At 36.8% G+C, this 23467-nt stretch overlaps 1 protein-coding gene across 1 annotated transcript in view; it reads right to left on the bottom strand.

Moving 5' to 3' along the window:
* UBL3 (ubiquitin like 3) overlaps positions 1–23467 on the bottom strand; it is a 54939-nt gene that overhangs the window by 4700 nt on the left and 26772 nt on the right. The window contains exons 2-3 of the mRNA XM_085062130.1: positions 5466–5574; positions 1841–1927 (exon numbers count right to left, since the gene is read on the bottom strand). Coding sequence (XP_084918256.1) covers positions 1841–1927; positions 5466–5574 — 196 coding nt within the window. The remainder of the gene's footprint in view (positions 1–1840; positions 1928–5465; positions 5575–23467) is intronic.

Below are 23467 nucleotides of genomic sequence, written 5' to 3'. Positions count from 1 at the left end.
AATCACCTAATGCAAATATAATACTAAGTGCTATAACTCAAAGGGAACTGCAGCTGGAAAACTTAATGGAAATGTATTTTAATAGCATAAGAAACTAAATATTGTGTTTAGCAAGAAATTTCCTCCCCCCTCCACCTCCCTTTTAAAGGTAACTAGTTCACTTAAGGTTACCTCCAATGAACACCACAAACTGAAGTAACAGACTTTTCAGGTTGTTTCATGAATTCCTGTTCCCCTTTCAGCTGTGTAATCTTACTCCTGATAACTTCATTAGTACTGAAGTTAAACCAGTATTTTAGGGATTCTTTTTCTTAAAACAACACAGCAACAAAAATATTTTTGAAAAACACTAATATATATGTAAGACCCTTGGGGTAAAAACATGATGATTAAATAGCAACGCATGAATGATCAAGAATGAACTAAAATGCCCTGAACCCAAGTAGGTGTTCAGAATTCATAGACCTAAGTTAATGCAAGAGTCAGCAGCATGCAGCTATTATTTTTAAGCTTAACTCATTAAATAATGTATTAAATATATTAAATAAATATTCAATGTTTTTTCAGATTTAAACAAATGTCACTAAAGGGAAAAAATGCTGGTGGTAAAGAGCAACACTCAGACAAACAGCGAAGTAAATCCCATTTAGCTATCCTTGCCTGCAAATGTAGGGTAAGACTAGCATCTTTAATTGCAGAGATGATCCAAGACTTAATATTTGTCTTTCAACTCTACTCCAACTGCTACTAGCTGCACTCATTGTTACCTGGTAAAAATACAAATTAAAGAGTGAATAAAAATTTCAGAGTTCATCCAGCTGAGCTGACAATGATCTTGTTTGTATATATAGAAGCATTAAAAATTTATATAAGTGGAGAGTAAATCTATTCTATAAGTACATCACTAGGCAACACCAGGAACGGTAGAAAGTGAATCAATAGCTTTATCATCCCAGTCAGTTCTTTATGGAACATCACCATAAGCAGTCCAGAAATATTACTTTCAAATTCCTCTTAATTTCAAAAACGTTTCATTGGTGATTTTGTATTATATTCTCCTTTCTGTACTGCATTCAGGTACCAAACCATGAATAATTTGAACATACGAAGTAGGAGCATTAATTTATTTTTTAACTGGCACAGAATGGAGAGTCTCATATTGTTTAGTCATTGATACAGTTGACATTCCCACTGGCAAATGCTACCTACAAAAGGAAAGATGACTTAACAAATGTGTGTCACACCTGTATCAAGGGTTCCCACCAAAATAAGAAATTGTGGGGCAACAGTTGCCACGAGGGGGCACAGTTGAATTGCATATCCTTAGCACACGAAGTGAAGCCATTTACTGTTGTTTTCGCATAACTATGCAATTGTATCCCTGGGAGAGCACTGGACAGCAAGAATGCTTCCCCTCATTCTCATTCATAGGGTGTCTTCCTGCGTTGCACCAAGATTTAAAGTATTGTTTGACTAATTATCATAAAGTTTCTCAAGCATTTTAGAATATTTCATATATTTATTAAGTAGCTTGTCCTGCAAATACAGTGTAAGAGAGCTGGAACAAAATATTCCATTTAGAAAGACAACAAATAAAAGCAGCATTACAGTTTCTTTGTGTGAGAGGAGACTTGACTTAGCAGGTGGTGCCTCCCAAAGTTTAACTAGTTTAACAAGATGGAAAAATATGCAATAAGGTACAATGTCATTCTATGCAGAAGAAAAACAATATAAAGCAAGCCATACTGTGATCTTGAACAGTAATGTAGCATTCACTGAACAGTAAATAAACATCCCCTTTGCCTAACTCTAACATGTATAATGAAAATAAATTCCATACCTCCTAATGTCACATTGCCATGAAGAAACCTCCCTTGATAAATAAGCCGCAAGATATTTGGACTGCTGACTTGTTCTTCTTCCCAATCTGAAGAGAGAGAGAATTACCACTGTTACATTGCAAGAAAAACATCTTTTGTTATTTCTCTCACCTTTACCCAGGAAGAAAATTGGGAACAGAACTCTTTTGCATAAAACACTAAAGAGAGAACACAGGCTGAAGGTACAGGAAGATAATTCAAGGCCAGCACTCCTGCAGTCTATTCTTGAATATATTATTTGACACTGGGCATTGAAACACATAATTGTATGTCTGCAGGTATAAATATTACTGATGTCACAGACTGCAGTATATATTTAGCACATACACAAGTCCTACAGAAAATATTTCATGCATGCAAATTGCTTCCTGATTGTTGATATCCAAGCCATTCTGAAGGTTCCCAAGCCATACTCCTCCTCACCAGCTAATTGACTAACTGGAGCCGTTCTGCAGCAACGGGAAGCTGCCACACACAGAGTGAGCGCGCATGTGATGGGTCACTTGAAACAGGACTCTGAGATCACAGCACTGAAAAAAAAGCTCCGGAGGCAGCCCAGCGCCGTTCGATGATGGCCAGATCCAACCAGTTCCATGTCTGGAGGGGGCAGTGACCTGAGCAGCCCCCGACGCCACCACAGAGCTGGAACAGAGGCTCTCTCAGAGCAGACACCCACCAACACATTTTAAGGAGCTTCTCAAAGGCCAGTTCGTTTTTATGTGGCAAAAAGTGGTTCGAAAAAAAGCAAGCATGCATTCTCCTATAATGCTTAAGCCATCATAAATAAATTATAAGCTTAAATGGTCTTTTTCTGCTCTTTTTCCATTCCTTGTCACAATGTGAAGAACAAATAAATATGCACTCTGCTTTCAGAACAAGTATCATAAAGTCATGAAATGCTGAATTTAAATGGTCTCTCTGGGAATACAGTGTCTTCTGTTTCTTAGATGACCAGATATCTGGCAACAGTTGTTCACAAATGTTCCCTCTTTCTGCTTTTGTAGTGTTTATATAGCAAAATGAATATTCAGCAAGGGATCAGGACAAGCCATAGAAACCAACCTGTTCACTGGGAACATACAATTAACATACAGGCAGTAGCAACTGGCACTACAAAAGGAGAACTGAAAAGGGTAGAAGGGAAAGCATTTAAAACAAAAGCTACGGCTGTGGAGTGTACGGAGAGGCATCTGGTGCAAACAGCACGCAGACAGAGATGTGGGCAGCAGGAGCCATCTCAGCCCCAGACCGCAGCGGGGGCAAGGCTGGTACCAACAGCAAAGGCTGCAACATTCCCAGGTGCTCCCATGTGCCTAGTTTATAAGATTAGATCAAATTAGGCAACCAAAGCAATTTGAATTTCAAGTATTTCCACTTAGGGTCTGATTCAATTGTCTTGCAATTCAAGCACATGCCCATTCTGCTACGCTGTGAAGTGGGCTACATCAAGGATCTGAATTATCACACTGCTAACATGACAGTTTTGGTTAGGTTTTTTTTTTGCTCCACACAGTCTGAACTCCACTATACTGTGGCAGTAAAGAGGAAAAATTCAGCCAGTTGACAGTGCCATAATGATGTAAAACCATGACCAAAAGAAGACAGACTAGATTTTGGCACAGGTATTTTCTCACTGTTAAGCTGCCAAGTTACCCATCCTTTTAATTTCTGCTTCTTGGCTGGAAGTCTGAAACATTTTTTTCTGACATGAATTCAAGTTTTAATTTCAACTGATGACTAAATGAGCCAAGGACTCACTGAATCTACCTTTTTTTTTTTTTTAGGTTCTGATAATTGCTGTACAAGAAAGAAGTTCATATTATTCAGAAGAAAAGGGGGAAGGGAAGAAGAGAACAGGTATCCTAACTAGATAATATGCATTAAAATAGATTTGGCATTTTCTACTACAAGTCAGGAGATCCTTAATTAATAACTGTATTGCCAAAAGAGGTAGGGAGAGGTTTGTTTTAATTCCCAGCATGCGACTGAGGTTATTTCATTCCTTTTTTCCCCACAAGATCATGACAAGTCAAAATGGTGGTAAAAACAATCACTTCATATCATCTCTGTTTCAAGGAAACTTTAGTCCTCATCAAGATTTCTCAGTCCTGTGCAAAGAGGAGCACTCTGTCTGAAACAGCTAGTGGGCTAATGTTTGTGAAAATCTATACACTATTCTGAAGCAAGATTTTTTGTCTGTCTTTTAAATTGAGACTATTTTTCTTTGCAAAGGCAATTAAATATTCATCAAGATTTAGAGCATTCCCTCAGGACAGCAGGTATTTGAACTGAGGTTTCCATGTCTGGTTCTACTTTTTTTTTTTTAAAGAAGAGACTTTAAAGTCTTGGTTTCTTCCCAACTCCAAACTCAGAATCTGCAACTTTCCAGCTCTTCACAAGACTGGGAACACAACATCACATGTTCAGGCATAAACTTGAGTGAGAAAAAAGATCCAGTCCTGCCTTTACTAATTCAGATAAAAGTACACAAAGAGCATTTGGTTATGACAACTATGTTACAAGCACACATTATAATATGTACAGCACAGATGCTACGTTAACCTATTTTTTAGTGTTGAAGTGTTTTACATCTGTATCTAATACTTCAGAGGACTTAAAACCTCCTGCTTCATTACATATTTTACTAAATACATAATATTGCATCCCACCAAATCAAACAGCACACTGAACTTTTTTCCTGACCTCAAAGACCAGTTTAAGGCCTAAAATACTGATTATCAACATTAACTTTTTGGCATAAACTATCATCCACCATATGTCTTTGACAAAGGCACCACAGAAACAGATAGTGCAATGTTTTAGTTTTTCTAAATAGTAGTCTTTTTAACATCAAAACAGTAATCCAAATGAAGTCCTGTACCAAAAGAAGCATTTTCTTTCATCGTATGTAATGCTATGTCTGTGTTTTGGCTATTTTCCCATGAAATCATAGTCGGGGAGAACAGAAGCACTTTGTTTTGGGGAACTATTCACATATGTGAATACACATCTTAAGTTCTCAAGTCCATTTTCCAAAGCCAGTATTCCTGCATGACATCAACTATATTCACATAAACAACATCCAGTCTTTTAATGTCTCTTAAAATGTGCTTTTATATCTGGGTTTTTTTTTTTCTGGAAAAGTATCAGTATTACAGATCCTTTCCAAGATAAGGCAGTAAGGAAAAAGTACTTCAGATTCAATTTCACTAATGCATTCCTGTGACTTCCCATGTTTTATTTTAGCTGTCTTCACTTAAGAGGTTTTATATCTCACACTTACTAGATCCTCTAACATGATCAAGAAAAGTGTCTAAAGGTAGGGATAAAAAAGTACTTCAATTCGGGGAAGCAAATTTCAGCAATAAAGTGGGAAACAGTCCTGACATCTAAAATCTGCCCAACGGAAGAAACAGTGAAAAAGAAGGCAAGACAACTGTATTTCTATATCTACGTCCAGATAGTGAATAAACATACCTAATTTGAATGTTGAGCACAGAGATCAGTTTATCGACACTTTAGTCTGAAAATACAGGGAAGCTCCTTGCTCACCAGTTAAAAAGCCAAAGCCACACAGCTACTCACCCATTGGCCAGTTGTCATACACATGTTTTGCAATATCTGCAGCAGAGTCATTTGGTGAAAATAGGAACTCTTTTGTTTTCCCGCTTACCAAGATGAGGCGCAAATTTATCTGGAAGAAAAAAAAAAAATCAGTACAAGGAAAGTTTACAGAGAAGACATAAATTATTTATTCTTTTACAGTTACTAAAAAATTGACATTGGTTTTGTAAGATCCAAATGATTTGAGAAAACAGTTTAACATGTTAACATATGTTAAAAAGAGGTCAAAGAGGTCAATAAAATGTTGTTCACATGCCTATAATCTAGGAAGATTAATTCTAACAGCTGGCATTTCTGATTATAAATACCAGAAGATTCTGATAATTAGTGATTGAATCAACTGTGCCAGTAAAAAAAAAAATCAAAAAAACTTTCAATAGGGTAGAAACATATTCTAGGAAGGACATATTGGCAACACAGCTCTTGAATGAAGAGGAAAAATACAAGCCAGAAAAACTAACAAACAGAGAGCATCAAAATATCAAAATCTGCACCTGAATAACCCGTGAGCCTAAATAAAAACCCTAGAATGCTCCCTCCTGATCTCAGCCAGTGCATCTCCTACAAAACACCAGACAGCATCCTTCACTGGTGCTGCCACAAATTCTGAATCCCTCTGCCAGTTGTCTGAATCCAAAATTTTGTCCCACTGTCTTTCACTACAAGCAAAGTGGTTGAAGTCCACATGCAACACAGTAATAACAACACACCATAATTTTTCTTTCATTAATTTCCTCCGTATAACCACCGGTACCTTCAGCAATAATTTTCCTCTCTTCTATTTGCAAATTACTGAATATAATTTCTTTTCCATATGGTATTAAAATAACACATATAAAGAGCTCACTATGACATTATTTACAATGCAAAAGAGATTAAATTTTGGCTCCTCAAGCAACTGCAAGCAAGGTCACAAAATATGTTTGGGTAGCTGGCACTTAGCAATGCCCATGGCAAGTAGGAGTCTAGCTGCTGCTGTACTTTGACCTACAAGCCCACATTTCATCAACTTTCAGCGACACTTCAGCAGACTGCTTGGATACTTTTTTGCAAGTCAGACTCTCAAACTGCGGCTCTCACTTTAAGGTAAGTTGCAACAAAACTTTCTTTGTTGGAAATCAGTAAACTGTTTTCTACATCAAATATCCAGGTAACAATTTACAGCAATGCCCAAGTGTTCTAGACTTCTTGAAAAAAATCTCAGTGCATCATAGCCACTGAACATGACAGCCCTGCCTCAGCTACCTCCTCTCCACTTATTTCAGAAGCTCTTTGGACAGATTGTCTATACCTTCTTGAATGCTTTGGCTTGGATTCATCCTACCTATCTTTAAGCACCTAATGGAGGTATCCAAATTACAATCTCTATCATCCAGCACACTTCAAGGTCAATGAAGGAAATGACCCCTCCTAAAAGCAATTCAATCTCTGTTTCAAAGTGAAGCAAGTATAAAAAGAGTGTGCATAAAAGGCTAGGTTCTCCTCCCTGTCCTCCTACTAACACCCTTAGGAAAATACAAGTTCTCCCATTAGCCCAGGAAAGCAGCCAAGTGGTAGCTGTCTCTGAGAAAGCATCACAGCCACTCAGAGTATCAATGCATACCACAAAATCACAAAAAAACTTAAAAGAGAGAAACTGAGGGAATGCTGTTTTGTCAAAGACAATTCACAAAATTTAGAATACATTTGGCTGTACACATTTAAGTCTCATCTTCTTTGAAATTTCCACAGTGATTAAGGAATTATTTTCAAATCTCACCAATATTTAGAAGAAGCATATCAAGTTCTACTGTTCTGTTTACTCCAAAAACCTGACTACTGTAATGAATTACAGCTTCAAAAAGGGATTGTGTTCAGGTGTTGTTTTGCTTATACTCTGTTTCAGTTTCAGTACTTCGCCCCCCCTTTTGTTGTCTCCACCTATGTATGTATAGACAACACTTACATATATGATTTCTTTGGCTGGGCTACCCCAGATAAGCTTTCTCTACTGAGACACCTATTCCCCAGTTCATCCTAGCTGCCCGTCTCTGCACAATTTCTTCTATTTTCTCCTCAAAGAGATGACTATTTCTGAAGCATACTAAATGATGTCTCGCCAGATGCTTGTATAACACCACCAGTAATTTCCTCTGTCTACTGGAAACATCTTCTGTGACTGTGTCCCAAGAGCACATATACCTCCTTCATAACAGCACCACACTGTTTGCTCAGTTACTTTGTACCCTTTTCTACTTTGATCCTTTCAATTATTCAGCCTCCAAGCTTTTATCTTGGCTCTATCACCCTAAAGCACACGACTCCAAATTTCATCCCACTGCTATTACTCCATCCCTCAGAGAGAAAGGAAGGTAGGTGAAAAGAAGTATTCTGCATGACAAAGATGTTTCAGATTTCCCCCATGTCTGGGCACAAGACCTAAGAAATCCCCCCACAAAGTTCTTTCTCTCTACATTACAAGCACTTTTCAAACTTCATGTCATCAACAAATTCTAGCAGCAAGATGTCTTTACACTTACCTTTGTCATTAAATGAATTAGGAAACATCAAAACTGATCTAACAGTTGTTTCATAATTAATCTAATAATGAGCTTGCTCTGAGCTGTCTCCCCCACTCTCAGCTAGGTCCTTTATACTGGACTCACAGACACACAATTTCTCTAATACTTTTTAATTTCTCCTATTTTACCAAAAGTTTGCAAAACAGCACCACATCAGTTACTAAGTACATATTCAGATGACACTATAAAAATGTGCACACAGAAAGTAAGTTCTTTTCATAAGCTTGCCACGCTCTAGCTTTTGGAAGTGGGGTGTATTGCATTTGATTCCACTTTTTCTATATCTCATTAACCTTCATTATTTTTTAGTCATTAATGCACTTTCTTACAACACCACCATACTGCCAAAAATTTAGAAGTTCAGACTGCATCACAAACTGTTACTGGTACTTGGAATGGGCTGCTTGTTCAAGATAACAAATTAACCAACCCCAAATTTTCAGCACCAGTGCCTATTGTAGGCACTAGAAATGAGGTGCTTCTTCAGCAGCAGCCCTTTTGCCTCTCAGTCCACTTCCCCATAACCATTTCCTGTACTCCAAATGGCTCATGGGACACCCCCCTTAGCTTGCTCCCTCTGGCTAAGCAGTTCCCAAACTCTGAATTTATACAGGTTATCTAAGGATTTATTTTCCTTCATCTGTGTGTAGTTTAGCTGTGGTGGAGGTTATCTGTTTTGAAAACCATAGTACTTTCCCAGCCAGTAGACATAACACCAAACCATCTGCTCCCTAGAACTACCTGATTTGGAACCTACAAGGTGATGACTTTAAAAAACCCCAAAAGATTAGCCCTGCTCAGCACTCAAAAGTATGATTATGGCACAACATTAACATAGAAGTGAAGTTATTTTTCTGCTATCAGAACTTTAGGGAGATGCATTTCTTTTTATTCTTACTACTGAATTTTGAGATTACCAGGCACACTAAAGTGAATACAGAAAGGAGATGAATACCACTGAAAAATAACTAAAACTAACTTGGCTTCCTTGAAAATTTGATTAAATCATACCTCTGCAGTTAATATACACTATAAAATCAATACAAGCAACAGGAAGGGGAAAAAAAGGAGTAAAAAAAATTAGATCCTCTTTCCCCCTACCTCCCCAAGATGGATAAAGGTTTTTGTTACTGAAAAGCATTTCTTACAGTCTTACTATGAAATATAAGAGGCATATTGAGATAAGATAATAATTTTACAGAGTATTTTACAAAGTATGTGTAAAATGCAGGATAAATAGTTTCATTTTTAAAAAATAACCAAATATCAGCAGAGCCCAAAATAATTTTTTAAGTCAGTCAAGCAGATGTTACATCAAGTGCAAAGAAACAGCTGTTCTAATGAGAGGTTCAAATATTTTCTTATTTATAGAACAGCATGCCACTGACACATTTAGTTTGCATGTTTGTGTCTCTCTAAAATATATATATATATATATATATTTCTTAATCTTGGCTTGAAGAAATCTTAGTCTTGAGTTGCATATCACACTCCCCCTAAAGGGTTTGAAGCAAAGAATCCCAAAACTCGCCTTTAAATTTAGAGTCTAATGTCATTACCCTCAAGAGTATTGGGAAATCTAACAGCTTGCAACTCCTGCACTACATCTTTCAAACAAACTATAGGGGATTTGAAAAAAAATATTTTTGGCAAAATTCCAGAAGGCTCAGAACAAGAAGGAAGAAAAAAACAAAAAAGAGCAATTTTGTATACACATTTATTAAAAATGCAGAAAAAAATCTTGGTTAGGCAGCGAAATTTTGACACAAAAGCATCAAATTTTAATTTTTCAAGGTAAGAAAGAATTCTTAGTAAGCTTAGCTATCCTGGATCCTATTTCCTGCATTAAAAGATAGCAAGGAGGTTGCATCTGTATTCCTTATATGATTAAAGCCCCTTCACCTATTCTTGTCAAGTGTCTTGGTCTCAAGAGACTTTTGCAATTCTCATGGCCCTGACAAGTTTGCTTTTCAACTGGGGGTGTTAAAAAAACTATCCTGATTAAGGCTTTTCTTTTTTTTAGTGTACCAAAGGGAGTTCCAGCCTTTTGCTACAACAAAGTGATACGGATCATATCCTCACACTTCTGCATTGTAGTACCAACTGCAACATTACTGGTGAAAGCAGTCAAGGGCAGCCAGAGTATCAGAAGGATTAAATACAATTTGCAGACTACATCCCCTCTGCACAGTTATGTAATAGCACATTCTGTTTGTGATCTCAAGCATGCAAACCTCATCCTCTACCCTCCACTCCAATCTCATAATCACAGCTCCAGTAACTACCCCAGCAGTTGCACTGCATACACAATAGAAATTTTCAGTGTAGATTATATTCTGCAAACAACAACAAAAAAACCCCAACCACCAAACAGAAAACCACCGATAAAATAAAATATTTATGAAAAGATTGTAGTAACAACTGTGACCACAACTTTTGGAAGAGAAAACTGGGTCACATATATGCTGATGCAGAATAAGTGGTGTTTTCTTTTTGCTAGGCATCTATGAAGTTTGTTCATTTTTTAAGGCATACCTACAAGACATCTTAGTGCCACAGAGCTTCTAATTTCACATCTAATGTTAAATACATGGGAAGTCTGAATTCAGTGGTGACCCTGCTTGTAGCAGGAGGTTGGGCTAGAAAATTACTCAAGATCCTTTCCACAGCGAATGATTCCACAATTCACTTTAATCCATATCTGCTTTAGTTTTGGTTAAACTTCCTTAAGTATACATAACTAGAATGATACAGTTTTTCAGGAATTTATAAAATACTAGAACCTCCTTAAATCGACTGCAAAAGCCTCTCCATTTTCAATACAAACATCACAACTGTCTTACATTTGTAATGCAGTAATCTCACAACGCTCTTCTCCAGTCCAGTTGTTTCTACGACACAAGCTTTCAAGCTTGCATTTCAAAATATAGCTTTTAACCACCCATGATGCACAGGATATTTTTATTTTAATTCAATTAATTCTGTTCCTATTAACTGAGTCTTTGAGAGAATCTCATCTTCATACAACACCACAATCATCTTCTACACTATTCCAAAATGTTCATCATCAAAACATTTCATCAGCATACTGATTTTCCTTGTGCCAGTGGCATAAAGGAAAACATGACAATGACGGCTGGTCCCAAAAATATCTTTAAGGAATTCCAATAAGCATAACTGACAGCCTGTCACTTACACACTGAACACAGGTACCTTACCATCTTCTCCACCGAAGTCACACACTCAATCAAACCCTGCCTTCCCCAGCTGATCCCTTCCTACACAACATCAACTACTCACTGAAGTCCAGGCAGATTACACCTCTTCCGCATTTCCCTCATGTGGAAAACATTCTGCTTCCAAAGAAAACTGGCTGATGAGTCTGTCATGATCTAATTTGGATAAATAGAAATCATGAAGTTTATTCCATTATTTCTTCTCTGCTCCTTCTCAGCATCCTTCCTAAGATGGTTATTCATCTGTCAAGTTCAAAGTCTCTCTTCACATCTTTTCACTCATCTAGCACACAGATATTTTATCACTTAATGTCTTCAACCTGAAGAAACAACAAACATGCAAATTCCTCAGATACACTCCTTACTAGTAGCCCAGTACATTTAGTTCAATCAGCATCTGCTTCCTTGAAATCCAAAGCCTTCACATATACTCCTGCTTTGTTTATTCTTCCATTTGATTTTAACTGTGTCAGCTCATGGTCATTGAATCTAAACCACTTCCCCAAGCAGCCTTCTGAAGACTTCCAGAACTTTCTGGGAATCTGAGACACATCTAGAATAATATTAGCTCCTCAGCCAAGAAACTAGCTCGTAGAGGAACTGAGGTGCACAAGGTAAGAAAGCAAAAGAGCAAAACTATAAATTCGTAGCCCAACAGTGCAAGCATTCTCAATGAGAGAGAAGAGATCCTTGATCCTGGTCTCTCCTTCCAGAGTCACTTGGTAAAATAAATAAAACTATAGTTCCCATGAATCACACTTCTAGACACCTATTTTCACCAGATACTTTATAGGAAATACAGGTAACATAACCACACTTCCTCAACTGAACACCTAAAATTTACACTTGGCAACACAGAACCCCTGAATTTAAATTTGCTCTACCTCAACAGCACCTTGCAGTACCGATAACAAATTTACTTTGTATAATGAAAAAAGATTGACATGGAACATGAGAAGAAACATGAATTGGCCATGTGAACGAACAAAGCCCTGAAGTTTCATTGCCATCTGCGTCACTTGTTCAAAGCCACTTGTGAAAGTAGGACAATCCCAACATGACACCAGGTAAGTGTGACAGCACCTGCGTCACTCTATTCAAGACTAAGGTGAACTTCATACCAGTTCCAATGACACACTCACCTTTAAATTACTACAAAGTGAAATAAATATGGTTTTATGTGCAACTGCTTTCTCAAAGAAGAAATGGCTCAGGCAGCTTTGCACTGCTAAAAATTTAGTTAGCAAATTTCAGAAACTTGAAGTGAAAGGAAAGAGAAAACCAAAACAGAGCATAAACAAATTTTATTTAAAGGAGGAAAAAAGCAAAATCCTATAAGCATTTAACTCAGTGGCTATGATAGACATAGCTGTTTCTATGGAAACCATGACACTCTTGAACTTAAAATCCTAGTGCTTGGTCACACTTCATCCATTTCCCCACTTCAGTTCAAATAACACAAGAACAATGGCAATATCCTCCTATGAGTTCCAGGGTTATGTTTTCAGAAGAAATATCTAGGAACCACTGTTCTTCAAAATAAATTAATACAGCCACTATGATAAATAACTAGTAAAACACAATGGATTTTGGTCAAGTTTACATACCGTTTCCTTTACTATCCTGACTGTTTATATTCCTGAAACAATGTTGGGTTGGTTTGGGTTTTTGTGGAGAGGGATGAGGTGAACGCAACACACCAAAGTGTCTGCTGGAGTTAATTAAGAACTAAGAATTTTCACTAAAAATCAATTTTAGTAAGACAGTAAAACCAGAAGAATAACTTTTTCTTGCAACATACTGGCTCTATTAGCAAAAGATTGTTTCATGATTTAATGAAATAAGACTCCACCATGGAACAATTTCTCTCCCAGCAGTACAAGAAAACTGAGGCACCCCTTCACCTGAAATAAGGCAAGTGATCAAGTACCTGGTCTTCTCAGCTCAAATGGAATTTTGGCTACTCTATCCGACTTGAGTAATAAACTTTCTCCTGCTGCACCCCAAAAGAATTCACTCTGACAGGGAAGACTCAAAGACTACTCTGATTACTCATTAGCCATAGTCAGGGCAGTTTTACCTGCACATTATAATTGCCTTAGTTCATCATGATCGTAATGTGCAAATTACAAGACACAGAAGACCTTTAACTTGTCTTTAACATATGTCAGAAGACCAGGAGACTTAATATAAATAGAAGGCAAAAAATGCATGAAGTAAGCCATGTGGCATTCAAGTTTGCTATTTTCAAAGATCATCCTTTCAACACAGTGGTGGAAAAAGTGTATTTTCATGGAGGAATAGTGACTAAAACACAAAACAGAGAAATTGATATACTCAGATTAACATGAAATTTTGGTAGAGACCATTTCAGCAATCGGTATACCACGGTGAGCCAGTCAATTCCAAACAGGAGTGGAAACAACAGTAAAATTGCATCAAATGTCAATGCCCACAAGGGAAGTTCATGCTTGCAGGCTGAACCAGTTAGCTCTGGTCAGCACAGTCACATGAGGCAGTTTAGTAACTGTGGTGGTTTACAGCTTCTGTTCTCAGGAGGGACCAGTAAAACAGGAACCAGGCCATCCTGCTGTGACATGTCCTGGGGGTCCCCAGCCTCTAGTACATGGAGTTAGTGGTGGACCTCCAATACAGGCCTTTGTATGACTTTTTCAGAACTCATACATAATAATAGCAGAGAAGACCATTCCAAGGTTTCTATCTGAAGTGGGAAAGAATGTGAGTAGGAGAGAGAGAGAGAGAGAGAGAGAGAGAAGGTGTCTGTTTCTGTATTTTCAATCTGTCTCCCTAAAAATATCTTTTAATGACACACATCCCAGTGTTTGACTCCAGAATTTAAAAGTGAAATCAGTGTGTCCCATCTGTGTTACCATTTTGCCATCTCTTCTCAAGAGCTGCCCCTGGATAAGCCCAACAGCTTGTCTTCACCCTCTCCTATCAAGCTGCTATTTGAAGCTTAGAAGTCCACCACACAAATATGATTAATGATTATTCTAGTCACTTAAAGTTGGATTTAATTCTGATACAACTCAATAATTGTTCTAGTGTGATCTGTAGAGAAAATATTTATGCATAATTTTAAAATATTACTTAGGACAGTCCAGTGGCATCTTTTAAAAGACTGATGAAAGACCATCAAGTCTGTGAACACTTATTTTATGAAATGCCTGACATCTCCAATTTGAAAGTGAACAGTACTGCTGCTGTTAACACAGGAGAACATATAATTCCAAGGAACCAGTTCCATACATAGCTACTTTTTCCAAGTGCAAGTGGCAGACAGATACTCTCTATCTCTTCATAATCCCCAATTATTTTTTCTTACCTTTAAACAACTTTGTAGGGCTTACTTGGATTTAACCATGTACCTAGAAGATTACCTAGACTGGGAGGTATTACAATTTTATAACTCAGAGGTCAGACCACAGACAAAAGTGGAAGGAGTCTTCCAGTTACAGCCTGGATGAAAACAAATATCAGCTTCAATTGGACCAAAACTGAAGCTCATTGAGGGGAAAAAAAGTGAACATAAAGAAAACAATAAAGATACATTAAAAATGGACATTTCAAGGGAGCTGCTATTTACTGGAGCAATCAGAATAATTGCAATTGCAAGCAGCATATATTCATGGATATCATCTAATTCCACATTATAATTTCCAGGAGAAAAGTTTGGGGGTTTTTTTCAATGTTTTTTGCTTGTTGTTAAATGGAGTCTTAAAACACGATTTTTCATATTAAGTTACCTAAACATAATAAAGATGCATAGGGCTCTCTGCATTCCTGAGCTAGACTTTATTGCAGAAGTCCAACTGCTCCTCCCTGTGCTTCCACTTTCTACCACGTGAGACAGGAACAGCAGCTTAGGATCACTTCAAAGTCAGTGTATATATTTATGTACATGAATGTACACATGTAAAGACACAAGTAACTAGCCAATTGAGAAAATTTTGTTAAATAAGAAAAACCCCACATTTATTTAAAAAGAAAAGAAAACCAAACATAAAAGAAACACATACAAACTCACAAAAAATCACCCGACTGTTCCAGAAATGAATGGCCTACTTCTTACATACGAAAGCATAAAGATTCATGAGATCTTACTCATGATGATTATACTTTTCCTCAGAAACAAGTTGATCTCCAACACAAAGCCTGATTTTAAAATGTGCTACTCCTCAGGCCTATAAAAAGGGACAATGACAACCAAGTAGAAAAACAGCCTGATTTGGAGCAGAAGAAAAATAATAAAAGAGCAAGGAAACAACCCAATCTTCTGAATCCAATTCTATCTTCTCTATTCTCTGGCAATAACTGTTGCATCATATGTTTTTTAATACAGTTTACTGTGCAATACAGAAAACACCACACTGTGACTAAGTAGGAGATTATAGCTAAAATAAATACTATTTGCCACTTAAACTAAACACAGCTTGAAAATAATCTTAGGAAAAAAGTCACTCTGTAAAGACAAAGAGTGACACGGTACTCTGGAAGTCCCCTCATATCAACCCTGAGCTATTAATAAGTACATTGTGTGAATTAAAAAGGAAACTTTGCTAAGATTTTGCAGGACCTATACCCCAATGGAAATACCAGCAATAGGAGCTCAATTTTGCAGCTTCTCACTTCAGAGTCATATTTGGACTCTGCTTTGGTCGGCTCCAAAGTATTACATTTTTTAGGCCTTGAGAGTGAGTGTCAAAAACAAAATGGAAAAAATCTTAAATATCTTTTAAAACATGAAAGAGGCAAAGAGTTGCACCTTGACTTAAAGACGTGTTTCAGTTCACTTGTGTGGGAATACCATAAAATTAAATTTTTATTAATAGCTACCAATTCCTAGCTTCTCTGGGCTTACTGTGTATCATGGCAGTCAGCCAAAGTTTTGCCATTCCAAAGCACTATATAAATCACCGAGCTGTGATAATTAAAGGCAAGAGACAGGGCATTATATATTTTTGTCTCTGATGCAAAATATAGTTCACATTTTAATCAAAATGGATGTTTCAGTGACCAGAGAGCTCATTTACTCTAGCAAAAGCAAGCAACTCAGATATGAATGAGAACACAACCTTTACTAATTGTTTTCCTCCTAAAATAGCTCAGAGAAAACACTGCATTATGTGATAAAAATCAAGGATTTTGATGCTGATGCCAATTTATTCAGAATACAACTCTTCAAGAGCAAACAGCTGGACTTTGACATCTGCCTACACTTCTCAGAACAGAATAATGAACACTTTCCATTTTTTCCTTCCTCAATGAGCTACCCTTAATGTTCAACAAAAATTTAAGTTATGTTTACAGAAAGCTTACATGTTTTTCTTCTATTTAAACATTATGGCACTAATGCATCCCCAAGCTATGCTTGCTGAAGTCAACTGACTGAAGTTAATGGAATGACATCACGAATAAGGTCTGATCCAGTTATTTACCGTACTTTGCATTCACTGTTGAACACTCAAAGACACAGCTTATTCACCTTTCTTTCTGAAGCCAGTCAAGTGTTTGTGTTCTTCCAACCAGATGACAGCCTAAGAGTGATTCTTTTCCTGTTTCCATCATGAAGAGCACTAGCACATACAGACTGCCTATTAATGACTAAAAGAGTTAAAGCTGCCCTTTCATTTTGGTCTCCTCCTTTTCCAGAATTGTTAAGCCTTGTATAGAGTCAGAAACATACAATTTACCAGCTGTTAACTTACTATGCAACTTCCTTGGATGATCTAGCTCCTGATGCAGTATCTCTGCATGACTACCCCATAGCTTTGTGAAGTACTTGTCACCACAGCTGCCAAGTCCTCCCAAAGCAGACTCTGTCTGCCTGGCAAGGTACCTTAGCCTTTTTCATCCACACAGGAGTTGTCCTTGAAGAATATTAGATTTTAGTGAAGAATGAAAAAAAAAATTATAATAAAAGCTTTTTAGAGCTTTCTTCTATCTTCATTTGTCTTATATGCCCAGAGTCTATACAAAAAGCATCAAATAATAGAAAAATGCTTCATTCTGGCCCTTCAGAAAAACATATCTTCATACAAATAGCACAAATTTAAGATCCAATTGATATTCAGACATCTTCTAAGCATAAATGTGCTCTTGGCCTACGCTTTCACTAAATCCTTACCACAAGAAGAGAACAGTGATGCCTTCTTGAAAGCAATACAGTCTTTTAATCAGTAGTGATTATAAGCAACACCAGTCACGGCTCTCAGTTCTTACTGCATCAACAACTACATTATAACAAGCCATCTGCTCTGTGTCAAAGCAGTGAGTAAGGTTGGCTTCTGTGAATCTGGGGCAACATGTGTTCTAGCCTGCATCTTAATTATGGTTTACAAAACACTATGTATGGACAACCACAGAGGTATGGCATTGACAGCTCCCCAAGTAGCTATGATTCTTACCTTTAAAGCAAAAAGGAATTATTATTACTTCCCTGAACTAATTTGTTTGAATCTACATGCACAGGCAACTGAAGAATTCATAATTTAACATGCTTTTCCTCTCATACCTTGTGACTTTTGCTAGAATAAAATAATTTTAGACCCAAGCCATATTCTAAATCTTGAATTTTCCTGTCCTCATGTTTTTTGCACATGTGGTCAATACAGCCAGCACACAGTACTCACCACCTCCGCATGTCCAAGTCCTCTGAGACCTGGAGATGACCTGATCGGAGATGACCTGACTCCCTCTTCTTGTTTTTGTTTCTTGTGTACTCAGACTGTTAAGTTTTTTAGGATAGCTATTTGTTATGCTTGACATATAATATTACTTTCAGGCAACAGGACAGATCCTGATTTAAAATTAAGTGTGGTTTATTAATAGTTCCATAAAAGCTATAAGGGGTTTTAAAGACCCTCAAACCCCCTACTTTTGTTAAGGAAAAGGCATGACAGTCTAAATGGATAGTATCAGCTGACCATGTTTTGAAAAGTCTCACAGGTACCACTGGCTATAACTAGCTATAATTAAAGGAGAAAGATTTCCCAGATGATTATTAAACTTTTGTATTTATCTCTATTGAAGCATTACTTTGATATTACAAGAAAGTGAATAACCTCTTGCAACAACTACCAAGCCTGAAGGTTGTCTTTCATATTGGGGTTCAACATGTTCAACCTAAGAGGTATAGAGAGAGATCCATGTCAGCTATGATGACCAGTCTTTAACACAAATCATTATCTATTTTTTATATATATATACATAATGATCTGAGTTAAAGAGATATATATATATACACACATATATATATTCATATATATATATATGGCATCTTTTCATTAGAGGGAAGAAAGATGCTACAGTTTTGCATTTCCTGTCATGACATGATAAAATTAATGGAACCATGCTTTTGGAGAGAAGAGGATCAGAACTTAAGATTTAGAATTTAACAAGTTCTCTGTAAGGAGACACAACATCCATTAGCAGGAATCTTTTTTTTTTTTGGAAATATGTACGTACATATATATTGGCTGAGCATCAGTTCTGTGCATACAACCTGATGTTTAACAGTGATATGGTTCATAAGTTTCCAGTTACCAGGCAAATGATTTTCTAGCTAATTACCAAGTCAAAATTACAGCACAGTAGTAGAATTGTAGATACAACCACTTCTTACAAAGAGTCTAGCACATACACATGAGACAGTCTAGAAAAATACAGCTGCTTTATAGGAAGAGAATGGAAGTCCACATAGTCAGATCTATTCCATTCTTCCCTATCAGTTTGAGACACAAATATTATACAAAGCTGAAAGGGAGATCTGGCATTTAGAAAGAAGAGTGCATTTGTCATACAAAACAGCTATCAAGAAAACTATTGTCTTAAGTCATGCATGGCTTGGGCGACTATTCAGCAGAGAGTCAATCAGCATCAACCTGCGACAAGTTATACTGTCCCTTACTGGTGCCAGACACAGCCATGGCATCATCTGCCTTTCACATACACATTCTCATTCTGAAATTACTTTTCAGAGAACATAATGAATTCTCATGGGCATATAATTATTTTATTGATTACTTCAACAGACAAGACTTGTAACAAACAGCCCATCAAATCATACAAAATAAGTGTTTTATGAACACTATGCAGTATTTACAGAACAAATCAAGGATCTGAGAAGCTGGATAAGCTGTATACTGTCTTGGATCTAAACATCACAACATTACAGGAACATTCAATCTTGTAATCTCAGGAATACATTTCTTAGTGTGTCAGCTAGCTGACAGGTGAGTACCATGTGGGACAGTTCAGTTCTGTTTTAATCTGTACTGTAGGTGATGCTCAAAAAAATTTTGAAATTCATTATTTTTTTACAAAGCTGGAAACCCCTACAAAGCAACTAGACAAGGCAGTGCAGAGAGGAGGAGTGAAGGAAATGCAGAAGTGGAACAAGCAGAACTGCTACAAAAACTTGTAGAACCTGGAAACTGTCTCCCTGGGAAAAAGCCAAACAAATAAACCCAAACTAAAACACAAACAGGCATTAACTACAAACAAAAAACCCACAAAACCCAAACCAAACCCAATTCCAGACTGCAAAGAACATAGGAATAACATCAGCAAGGGAAACAGAACAGCAGCAAAAGGAAGAAAATCAAGTACAGTGGTTATGAACATGGCTATGAAAGAATGAAACTGATGGCCACCAGCTACAAATTTTGTAAAGCTACATGAAGCCCATGAGAAAAGTAACTGGCCACAAATATTCATGGCCAAGCAATTAAAAATAAATAAAACCAAGGTAATAATCGAGTCTTCTGATTTACAAACCTTTCCAAGAAAGAGCAGTTAAACACACCTAACAAAATATGCCCCAAATAAAAGCTTGGCCAAAGTACCTCTGAGCCAAATGCTTAGAAATTTTTAATAAAGTATTGAAGTTTATATTCTATACTGGCAAAAACATGTTTCACATTTTAAAAACTGCAGCACAGAGAATTGTAACAGACTGTAAGCAAAACTCCTCTCTTCACTTTCCACTACATGCCTCAAAGGTAGGATTAAAAAGTTTAATTAGCTTTTTATGCAAGTACTGAACCAGCTGATCACATTCACCTTCCTCTCCAAGTGCGTCAGTAAAGTCATCAGGGTACTATTTGATCTCTGAAGAAGAGACCATTATCGTGATTACCTACCAACAGTCAAATCTCAAAAGCCTTGGTGTCATCTTCTCAAAACAATGTAGGAAAGGTCACATGTATGCTCTATGTTATACAGCATAGACCTTGCAGTCTTGTCACCCATCCACACTCTGGAACTGAGAACACACCTGTTCTCCCTAATCCATTTCCTTTCTTTAAATGTGAAGAAAATGGACGTCATAATAAATTAAAATCCTTACATTAATAAATGCAGTATTACTTACATTACACACATTTATATACATATTATTGGGCAAGAGAATAGATTAACGTAACAGAACCAATCTTCAACACACTAAATACCAAAACAAGAATAAGTCTCTATAAAGATATGATCTGAAACTTCAAAACTGAACAAACAGAAGTGCACATAAGAAAATAGATTAAGTAATTAAAAAGTGACTAGTGTTGCTAAAAACACTAGTTTTTCAAGCATTATACATATATTCAGTCATTCTGTTTGCATTATAAGGAAAAATAACTCATATGCAATGCCACTGTGAAAAATTAAGAATACATCAACTACATAGAATTACACACAGAATTCAGTGTCACTAATACTGAGAATATTAATACATACAATATTAATAATTTGTGCTTTCATAAAGATAAAAGAAAACTGAGGCAGTATTTCAATCCTACATTCTAGAATGCCTGTCAGGTCACAAGTCTAAACTTCTCTTAAACTTCTGAGATACCTCCTTTGCAACTCAAATATTATTAGCATTTTTACAGAAGACACAGCTATCTTTCCCCATTAAAAATTCTGTTAAATAAACAAAAGAGTGAAGTCCATATACCAGCAAGCAGTTCCGTAATTATTAATTACAGTATTCTTAGTATTAAATCTACCTATGGAGAATATTAACTTTCAGATGGAGCCTTATTTTATCACAAACCTATTCTGGATATCTCAGAGAAAGGAGTAAAATTTTTTGGGGGAGTGTCAGTTCCACAGTACATAACTGAAGGATGTTTTCCTGCCTTCAATGAGTGCTTTTGGCTCTTGAAAATTAACAATTCTGTTTGACGTAAATCACGACAACCATTTTCACAATGATTCTTACTAAAGTACATCTTTTGTCTCATTAAAACAAACTAGTAAATTCCACTGAATACTTACCTCACACATCCTCTGTGTTCTTGAAATCTCACCATTAATCTGCCTCACTGTCCAACGACAATTTATACAATTATTAGCTCCTACAGCATTTTCCCATCCTTTTCTTACCTCAAAAGAAGGATTAAGCATGTTTTTTATGTCCAAAAAAGAAGTAATTCAGCACGCAGCCCACACAGTTTTGGTCTATTTTGAAACACTGTATTTAATCAAGAAAAAGTAACCTTTCACCCCCAAAACAGCATTGTTACCCTTACATATACATGAACTTTTCATTTATCTTCACATTTAAGGGTTAATAACAATTCTTAGCTACTCAGAATCCATTACTTTCTCAGTTAATATTTAATAGTAAACATAATTCATAATATGGTATTTCCATGTATAGATAAAGTTGAAGTCAAATACAAGTGCCCTAAGGCACATACTGGGAGGTTTGAAAAAATACTAACTTTGATCTTTCCTTAAATACTGATAATCATTACCAAAAACCACATCCACACACATACAGAGAAAACACATTTCTTCAGAAGCCTGCAAATTGCAACATAAACACAAATGTTTCTTGCCTAGTAATTATTTCTTTTGTGGCTTGGTAACAGAGAGAACTTGCACAGACGGAAGGTACTTGCAATAAGCTAAATTACTACAGGGACATAAATCAAAATAGTATTTCATTCTACTCTGGTTCACAAGCTACATTCAGAGACACTCATTGGTTAAAGACTTCCAAACTTTCCAAAGGAAAATACAATGGTAAATAATACTTTCTTGTTATTATACTGTTTGTTTCATCAAGGAAGGAAGTGTAACTGACATTAGAACCGCAAGAGACAAAGCCATTATGACTCTTAATTATTATTTTTCCCCTCTCTCAACAAACTAAGCTCTGAATGGATGCTGAGTGTCCAACTAACACCGATTCAACAGGAGAAGTTACAAATGAGGCCCCTACATCATTTCCATGTGCTTGTAGGTGGGGGTGACCTGAAGTTTGACTTGCAGCTCCCCAGGCTGCTGCTTCTGTTGGCTCCCAACAACGTGCTGAAGCCAAACAGATTCTCCTAAAGAGCTGTTACTGCTCTGTAGTAAGGCATTAAGAAGAAAACCAAAGAGGAGTATTAAAGATGACAAGCTGCTAAATGGACCCCCTTCCATTCCCTTCTGTCTCTCCAAAACCACACACAGGCTGTCATATGATTTGTCACCTGCACACAAATGAGTGCAGACAGAAACACCAGGAAATGCATATGGGGAAAAATTATCCTATAGGCAAAGCAGCAAGATTAACAGTGGGAAGCATAAGTTCATGAAAACAGGCCAAAGGCACAAGCCTCAAATTGAGAAAGGTTTCCATTTCCATTTTGAAAGCTGTGCCATACCTGTGTACACTTGAAGCAGTTTCAGTTAGACAAAACTTCCCTGGAAAGAAGTGTAAAAGTACCACTCTCAGGACATGCTCTTAGTCCAAGCTTAAGAGAAAGAATAACATATATGTTTCACCAGTCTTCCACAGGCAGTGGCTCAATGTGCAGAGAACAGAACTGAACCATCAGCCTCCAAAATTAACAGGTTTAAAGACTTTACGACTTCTGATCCAGAGTCCTTAGTAAGGAGAGCAACTTGTACTTATTCCAACAGTACTTCAGGAACTTCAGTGTATTTTTATGGTAGCTTCTTTTTCTGTTTTTGTAACACTTAAAAAGTGTGCTCTAGCATAGAAACTCTATTGCTAACGTAAATGTTTTCCCCTTTGCACTTGGTTCAAGTACGAAAGCAGTACAAAACACAGAACAAATATTTAGTTTCTTGAAATAACACTGCTTTCCTTTCCAGAAAAGCATTAAGTACTCCTAAACTCTAAATACATATCTTT

The sequence above is a fragment of the Lichenostomus cassidix genome, chromosome 1 (genome assembly GCF_008360975.1).
Source record: "Lichenostomus cassidix isolate B80296 chromosome 1, HeHo_3.0, whole genome shotgun sequence".
Lineage (NCBI taxonomy): Eukaryota > Metazoa > Chordata > Aves > Passeriformes > Meliphagidae > Lichenostomus > Lichenostomus cassidix.
This window is presented reverse-complemented; position numbering and strand designations above follow the sequence as displayed.